General features: G+C 40.7%; 1 protein-coding gene across 2 annotated transcripts; it reads left to right on the top strand.

The window, feature by feature from the left end:
- Positions 1–3422: 3422 nt before the first annotated feature.
- On the top strand, positions 3423–8558 carry LOC115734491 (bifunctional 3-dehydroquinate dehydratase/shikimate dehydrogenase, chloroplastic-like). Of its 2 annotated transcripts, none has more exons than XM_048281146.1 (10): positions 3423–4010; positions 4700–4805; positions 4979–5197; positions 5328–5668; positions 6119–6212; positions 6762–6870; positions 7020–7169; positions 7267–7415; positions 7497–7659; positions 8296–8558. In XM_048281146.1, exons 1-10 carry the CDS (start codon positions 3793–3795, stop codon positions 8337–8339), a joined length of 1593 nt encoding a protein of 530 aa, XP_048137103.1. In that variant the 5' UTR covers positions 3423–3792; the 3' UTR covers positions 8340–8558. The 2 variants fall into 2 exon arrangements, with proteins under 2 accessions (XP_048137103.1, XP_030521171.1); XM_030665311.2 differs by having other exon boundaries at positions 3426–4010; positions 6149–6212.
- The last annotated feature ends 124 nt before the right edge of the window (positions 8559–8682 follow it).

Genomic DNA, 8682 nt, shown 5'->3' with positions numbered 1-8682 from the left:
ATAGGTTTAAAATAAAAATAGAGAAGTAGTATGATTATCATGCTCTCCTCTACTTAGTAAGTGGTAGAGGTGATCGGTTCTCGGTTCGGTCCGGTTCCCCTCAAGAACCGAGAATCGGACCAGTGGTTCCAGTTCTCAATTTTTCGGAACCGGGAACCGGACTACCGGTCCGGTCCGGTTCTCGGGTGGTTCCATTGGATTGAACACATGCAAAAAAAAAAAAAAATATTGTACCATTCTTGGACTGTCCCAATCTAGAAAATATAGAGACTGGACATTAAAAAATTTCGAGTTCATTTCCTAAAATGGGTCTTTCAAGGCAAAGTTGAAAACTTTTTGCAAGATTGTTTCCAAAATGCATATGAGATTCAAGCAAAAACGATCTCCCTTTGGGTAAAAAATGGCCCAGGAACCGAATGAGGCAAGATCAAGATGAGGATTTTGTTTGGAGACTAAAAAGGCAATATCAAAAAAACTCTATGCGCATGGAGTTTTCTTGATCAAAATATATAAAAAAAAATCGATCGGTCCGGTTCGGGCGGTCCGGTCCTGCTGCACCCTAGAACCGGGAATCGGACCGCTCCCTCTAGAATCGGGAACCGGACCACCGGTCCCGGTCTGGTCTGGGTGATCCCGGTTCGAGCGGTCTGACTTGCTCATCCCTAGTAAGTGGTAGGTGGAGAAAGGGGCTTCACCTGACTACATATGTGTGTGTAAGAATTGACGAATTGGTTTGGTGAAGAGTACAGAAGAAGCGGAAAGATAGAAGAAACTCAATTGAACTTCTCTACTGGATGCAATCATTGGAAAACCACAGTACAGTCCCGTGCTGGCTTGTCTTTATAGATTGGGCCAATCTTGTAATTGCACAACCCCCTCCCCCTCTCTTTTTTTTAAAGGTGAGAGGTAAAGGTCGAATTGATCCGACACTATTAAGAAAACGACATTTGGCACCCACATTCATAGGCACTCCAAATTCAAAGCTAATGAAGGATAGAGAAACGACATAAACGATGAGAGAACTTTTGTCCAATTTATTACGGTTTCAATTTATTTAATGCAGTTCTTGAAATTTTGGTATATATTCAATTTATTCCTTGAATTACATGAAAATATTCGATATTATCCCTAAATTCGAATTAATGAAATTTACCAAAACTTTATGGATCAAGTTGAACAAATTAAAAAATTAGTGATGATGTTACACATTGAGATGAAATTCAAGGGTCACGTTAAACAAATTAAAAGTTTAAGAATCAAATTGCATATTAATCCAAAGTTCAAAGACTATTTATGTCACTATTCCGTGAGAATTTTGGTTGATATTTCTTGCTCTTACCAGCAAGAAAGTGTTGCATATGATAAATCACCATTCTTAAAGTGAAATAATAAGACCCGTTTTTTGTTTATTGACCGAGATAAAAGCGCTAAAGAGTGCTATTGAAATGATTTTACTAAGTGAACTAGTTTAAGTTTTTCTTAGGAATATGATTTACTTTTTTTTTATCGAAAGAAAAATCTTCATTTCTTATTAAAGAGACATACATCATTTCAAAATAAAAATGAAAATCCCACATAGCAAGTAGATCTAAAAAGTATATCAACTTGGTCCAAATTGTAGAAACTCACTCATTCTTTAAGGACGGATCTAACATTACATTCAAGCATAACCGGCGGCCGATCATCGAATCTCGCATCATCATCAATGATGAACACATATCGAGAAGCCTCTCTCTAGTAGCAACAACTTTTTCAAAAGGCAATATACCCCTATGTTCGGCGTCCCCAACACCATCACCACGCAAAGATAACAATAGCCTCAACAAGTTAAAATAGCATAAAAAATGCATTGCAAATTCCAGATCTATTTCTAAATCGGAATAGAATAATACCCAAATCTAAATTTAACTCTAGATCGGGAGAGAGAGTAACTGCAAAAGGATACTTATTGATCATAAAATCACGTTTAGATAATTCGATTGACAAATAAAAGTTTCGATAATTTACAAAGTGCTTGATAATCGAAGAAATTTATTGAAAAGAATGAGGACGGAAAAAACTAAAGTAATAGGAAGCAATGGGAAATGGGGAGGGAGGGAGAGAGGGGGGAAAGGATCCTCTCTCTCTCTCTCTCTCTCTCTCTCTCTCTCTCTCTCTCTCTCTCCCATCGGGAAGGCTTCTGTAGAAAAGAAAAGGGAGGCGGCGGCGGCAGGAGGGAGAAAAAGATCGTTGAGGAAAATCAGTCAAGTGCATCTTTCAGGAAAGCCGCGTACTAGTGGCCTAACACGTGAAAGTGAAATCACTCCAAACTTTTTTTTTGGTCCAAAATCACTCCAAACTTGATCGGCATATTTAGCTTAAGGACAAAAATCTTTTCAGTGTCTTGTCAGCAGCACCAACAAAAGCAGATGGATCTAAGTTGAGCCGTCAGAAATCATTTCCCACACCCATTACTCCATACTTGAACAGCTCAAATCATCAACCGAGAGACCCAATGCAAACATTAAATCTCACATAATCTTGTCGTGCGAGAACTAGGTTTGTCCATCTTTGCATTCACAGAACATAGCTGATCAGTAAATAATGATCATTAGAGGTGTTTACTATAATTATTCATTTAAAAATATAGGTCGAATTTGTGTAAATTCTGAAATCGATAGAAAATGCAGGGTAGGATTTCGGTTTAACAAATGGGATGACTGATTCTTCCGGACAGGCCTGGAATCGGGACCAACCCTCAAAGGGTACAGACCTAGTCCTTGCAAAGGAAAAACGATTTTGGGGAGAGAACATGACAGGCAAGAATGACGTGGAGAAGGAATCTAAGTCGCACCCATTAAGCTTTCACGTCTCACCAACGCCACCAACCCCTCAAAAGAGCAGCTTCCTTTCGATCATCACCAACCAAAAACTTGTCTCCATCCATTGCCATACGACATGTTGATGAAGAAAACACAAGAAGTTTCTGTCATCAACGCAACAAGCAGGTCGTTCAAGTCTAAAACTTGTGTAGGGGACCAAACGGCGAGGTTTCGGTCGTAACACGGCTCCATCTATGTTGTTACGTTCAGCGTAGCGGCACTGGAAGCCGCATGTCCGATGCCAGCCCGATTCGTGACTTGGGAAGAGTACGACAAATGCGATTTCCGAAGATAAGGTTGACCCCTATTCAGGGTTTAGGAGGAACTTGGAAGCAAAACAATGTATATAGTACTAGATGACAAGGTAGAGAAAAACTTATGCCGATGCTCTTGCGATATTCGGGGCCGATTCCACTGCACCAGACTTGCCAGATCTATATTCTCACAGTTCCACAAGGGCCAAGAATCTGTCATATTTCCTCTTTGTAGCTTTGTACATGTTCAAGTTCAAATCCGCTTTCTTAATGTTTAATCTCGTGACATCCCTTATCAGCAAATATCCACTGTGTCACTGATCTAATCCAATTTTTAATGTCCCTCCAGTTTTTGGCTCGCCTCTTATTTGGTCAGGCACTTAAAGAGCCTACCTAAACAAACTTTCTTGCCATTGAAGGGAAGAGATATGCCATTTGTCTTTATATGTGTTTTTGTGTAAGCAACTGGTGCAGGTAGTATTTGCCTGAGGAAAGGTCCGGTCTGATCTTGCTTTCCTACCTTAAGAAGAGCCATCTTCTGACAAAAGTTCCAGCCTTTCATGTCCAACAGATGGTCCTAATTCCCTTGCACCTGTGCAGCATTTTCCTGGACTAGCATTCTCATTTCGGCATCGGCGGGCGGTCGGAGTTTTTGTATCCTTGATTGATTCGTGGAAATGGGCAGTATCCCTCTGTCAAGTGATGGTCTGACCATGGTTTGTGCACCCATAATGGGTGAATCGGTCGACCAAGCGATTGATCAAATGCACAAGGCAAAGACACAAGGTGCAGATGTGGTTGAGGTCAGGCTGGATTGCATCAAGCACTTTCAGGCTCACCAGGATCTTGAAATCATCCTCAAGAACAAGCCGTTACCGGTTATCATTGTTTACAGGTACATATGTTTCTGCTAATATTATGTGCTTAACATACAGACTTTAAAGTATCCCCTACGCCGGAGGACCTAAACATTATACAAAGAGCATATCAAGCACAAACTTATCAATTGGTACAATGAAGTCCTACAAATTTCCAGAAAAGTGCAATAAGGTCTTTCGGGTTGCCGCTTTTCCTTTTTCCTACCTCGGGCCTCCAGCTAGGCATTCCAGGGCTGCCACGTAGACTGGAAAGGACTTTACTGCACGTTTTTTTTTTGTTAAAGCATGGGACTACTGCACTTCTATGAGTTCTAGAACTTCTGATGGAGTTTTCTCATTGAGAGTATTTAAAATCATGTTCCTCGGAATGGAAAAATAAAACCTCTCATGTCTGGTATTTCAGATATTGTAGTCATCTGTTGCAGAAAACAGTGTATGCTTATTGACACCGGCATATTTAATAAATATGCATAGTACAAAAGATTAGTCCCCTGCTCTCAATTAACTTTCTTTAATTCTGCAAGTGATGCAAGTAGAAAAAGAAAATCTCGTGGATGGTTAACGACTGTTTGGGGCAGAAAGAGCAGTAAAAAACACCTCTCCTTTCACAATTGATGGAACAGTTGAACAAGTACTATGTGAGGAATGTATGAATCTCTAACGCGGTAATACTGAAGTCTACCTAACATGAACTTATCCCCCCCAGGCCTAAATGTGAAGGGGGGCTCTATGAAGGCGATGAAATGGCTCGGTTGGAAGCACTTCGTTCTGCTCTGAAATTAGGTGCTGATTATGTCGATTTCGAGCTCAAGGTATCAAATAGCATTCCACTACTTTTTGGAAATGTACTTCTTATATGTGGCACTTGAGACTATTTTGGTGTGATGATATGAAAAAGGACTCCTGAAAAGTGCTCCGATTTTATGTCCGTTTCCAGTTCAACAACTTGATAATTTCATTCTGAATATTTATTATTAATCTTCAGGTTGCCTCTGACGTTATCAGTAAGCAGAATAGGCTTCAGTGTGGAGGTACCAAAGTGATAGTTTCATGCTTTTTGGATGGCGCGACCCCTTCTGAAGAAGAACTTAGCAATCTTGCTGCACGTATGCAAGCTACTGGCGCAGATATTGTGAAAGTTGTCACTAGTGCTAGTAACATCACAGAACTGGCCAGACTTTTTCATTTACTGTCTTATAGCCAGGTACAAAACTCACGAGAATTTATTATTTTTCGATAAGCAGCCAAAAAAAGCCAGATTCTCGGTTCGATTCACCCATAGTTTTAGCAGATTTCAACTCGAGTCGTGCATTAGTTCTTGCTGCCTCGTGCAGATGCCAGTAGTTGCATACTCTGTTGGAGAAAGAGGTCTTATCAGCCAATTGTTGAGTCCCAAATTTGGTGGTACTTTAGTCTATGGCTCGATAGAAGGAAAGGCAATTCCCGGTCTTCCCACTTTGGAAAGCCTAAGAAAAGCATACAAAGTTGAGTACATCGATTCGGGCACGAAAATTTTCGGCCTCATCTCGAAACCAGTTGGCCACAGCAAAGGTCCGATTTTGCATAATCCTACATTCAGACATATGAATTTCAATGGACTTTATGTCCCGATGTTCGTCGACGATCTCAAAGAATTCTTCCAAGTTTACTCTACCTCCGACTTTGCTGGTTTTAGGTACGTTCGTGCACTTAACATGCATTAATTTTGTACAGCTTCATGCCTCCAGGTGCCGCTAGCATCTCATTCTTTAAATTGGTGGTTCTAGGTAATTTAGCTCCTTGCTCATTGATTATGTAGGTTCGTCATAGTATCTTACATATAGCATATATAAACTTGAACAAGCTTCACTCCATCTGCTTCAATCTGGCTGGTCTCCACCTACACTTTCCCATCTCTTCAAACAAGTTCCTTTCGTTTCGATCCTTTTTCCAGTACAACAGCTTGCAAGAAGTCAAATAATGAATATCTGCTCATTTTTGAGTCCTGACTTCTGATCTCTCGAGTTGACTCCACTGTGATGACCTCATTTAAGTGAAATTTGTCTGTATAATCACAGTATCTTTTTTTCATTTTTCTTTTTGATGGAGTTAAAGAGCTTATGTGAATTCTTTCTTTTTGATATAGACATGAATTTCTCTTAGTCTTGAACTGCAGTGTGGGGTTTCCATACAAAGAAGCTGTCGTTCAGTTTTGTGATGAAGTACATCCACTTGCTCAGGTGAGCTTCACTTCCTATTGCCCAACTTTCCATGACATGATCGTCTGGTTCTTTCCATCTCTAAACTTGTCCTGCTCATATTAGATCTACACATACTAGATCATTTTTCTTTGTCCTGCCTCTCATGAAAAAAAAATAACATTAACTTTCACTGCCTCAGCTTGTTTTGTTTCGACGATAATCCAAATCCATAGAAGGAGAACATACCATAGTTCCCATGTAGTTCCATCTTTCCTAAAGTTTATCCAACTTTTAGCAACAAATTGGCGCGAAAACTTTTATCCACAACAAAAGTGATGCAGAAAGCTGCAATCTGCATGCTCATACCACACGAATAGAGCCCCTCTCACACTTCTTAGTTCCTTTTAACCAAGTAAGCTACAGACCTTCATTCATTTTATCTCATATGACTACACTGCAATTGCCATAAATCTCCAGGTTTATTTACCCTGATATATTTTGATTGATTCTCTCTTCCTGATGTGAGGCCTTAATCACAATCTGAATATGTTGATTTATTGACTATCCCCCAAATTAATCTCTCAACAGTCCATAGGTGCTGTTAACACTATAGTAAGGAGGCCTAGTGATGGGAAATTAATCGGCTATAACACAGATTGTGAGGCTTCAGTAACTGCCATAGAAGATGCTCTGCAAGGTACTTGAATTTCAGCGCATATCCCATGAAGCCTTCTTAAGGAAGGGTCAAGAGGCACAATTTCTTGTGGCTTCTGCCTGTGAAATAGTGATGAACTTCACAGTTTAAGAAAATCTACTTATCGGTAGATGCTCGTTGAGTTCTTGCAGAATGTCGATGCATTAATGGCAAACAATCTTTGGTCTCTCCACTGGCCGGCAGAGAGTTTGTGCTAGTTGGTGCTGGAGGTGCAGGAAGAGCTTTGGCTTTCGGTGCTAAAATCAGAGGAGCTCGGATCATCATTTTCGACATTGATTTTGGTATGAAAACTTGGAACTTGTGATTGTTCATTGATAATTGTTCTGGAATTGGATATTAAATACTTCCACCTAATACCGGGGCATTTCATGTTAATAGAGAGGGCAAAAATACTTGCTAATGCCGTATCTGGTGAAGCTAGGCCCTTGGGGGATTTACCTTACTTCCAGCCGGAGAAAGGATCAGTTCTTGCTAATGCAACACCGATCGGAATGCATCCAAACAAAGACCGAGTACCGGTTTCCGAGGTCCCATACTTGTAGTAAATCCCTTCATGACAAAAGACATAGTATGCTTGTTGTAGCTGAAGATGCTTTTATGTTCCTTAGGCGAGTTTGGGGGTTTTCCAGCTCGTCTTCGACGCGGTTTATACACCGAGAAAGACGACTCTGCTGAAGGGGGCCGAGGCTGCCGGAGCAATTATCGTAAGTGGAGTTGAAATGTTCCTCAGACAGGCCATAGGCCAGTTCAATCTCTTTACTGGAGGAGAAGGTACCTCTCTTCAGTTTTTTCTCTTTGCGTGAAACTACACACACACACAAATTCACATTTGTTCTTCCTCTGATGATTGCTTTTGTTTCTGGGATGTAGTGAGAAAAAGTCATAAAAATTCTGACATGCCTAATTCACCAAGGAGACATTGTAGTTTCGTCGCATACCAAAAATCGAACTTCTGCTGCACTAAAATTTGCCAGTCATGTAGGTGTAAGGACTGCTCTCTTTTCCTTTGCCAAGCTATGAATTAGGAAGGATTGGCTGACAAATCTCTGACATTTGTGTGATCAAAACTGGATTTTGAGTACAAGCGTTTCCAATCCAGTTCGGCATCAAAGCATCATGTAGGCCGCTGATTTCTGTTTCAAACTAGTTCGTCGGGTGGCAATCTAAAGTCTTCGGGTTTTGCTGGATTTGCCAGAAGAAAATTCCAAGTTCCCCTTGGATTGGTGAAAGCTTCCTTGTGTACTTAATACATGATTAGGCCATGCATCTTTCGCACTTCCGCTAGGCACAGAACATTACAAGATCGCTGCGGTCTGCAGAACTCTATCAAGATCACATAATTAGACCGCACGCATCTGATTCAGGATGGACATGATCAGAACCACACTTATTCCTTCTGTTTTGCAGCACCCAAGGAGTTCATGAGGGAGATAGTTTTGGCCAAGTTCTGACCAGCTGCAAGAACGACATTCCGCGATGACATTCGGCTGTTTGCCTTCATTGCTCTAGCTTAGCGGGGACAAAATAATACTGAAGTAATCTAAAAAGGTATCATCTGTTCGAGTAGTTTCATTCGGTTGTATCGAACATTCATCACTGTGCTACTCCAAATGATGATCAAATATCGAAAGTTGTAAGCTTTTGAAACACAATTTGAAGGATGATTATTCTCTCTCCGGCTAGGCATATGAAAGACCAGAGCCATATATGGTTGAGAGTATGTTGCAGTGGTGGCCACTTGCACAAACCAACCAAACCGGGGCTAAAGAGTTCAATCAAAACAACCACAGCACA

This window comes from Rhodamnia argentea, chromosome 6 (genome assembly GCF_020921035.1).
Source record: "Rhodamnia argentea isolate NSW1041297 chromosome 6, ASM2092103v1, whole genome shotgun sequence".
Lineage (NCBI taxonomy): Eukaryota > Viridiplantae > Streptophyta > Magnoliopsida > Myrtales > Myrtaceae > Rhodamnia > Rhodamnia argentea.
Note: the sequence above shows the minus strand (reverse complement) of the source record. Positions and strands in the feature narration are given on the sequence as shown.

Coding starts and splice junctions, on each gene's coding strand:
- LOC115734491 (XM_048281146.1), top strand. CDS start 3,793: ATGGGCAGTATCCCTCTGTCAAGTGATGGTCTGACCATGGTTTGTGCA. Junction 5,198..5,327: donor ATTTACTGTCTTATAGCCAG/GTACAAAACTCA, acceptor TGCCTCGTGCAG/ATGCCAGTAGTTGCATACTC. Junction 5,669..6,118: donor TCCGACTTTGCTGGTTTTAG/GTACGTTCGTGC, acceptor TTTTTGATATAG/ACATGAATTTCTCTTAGTCT.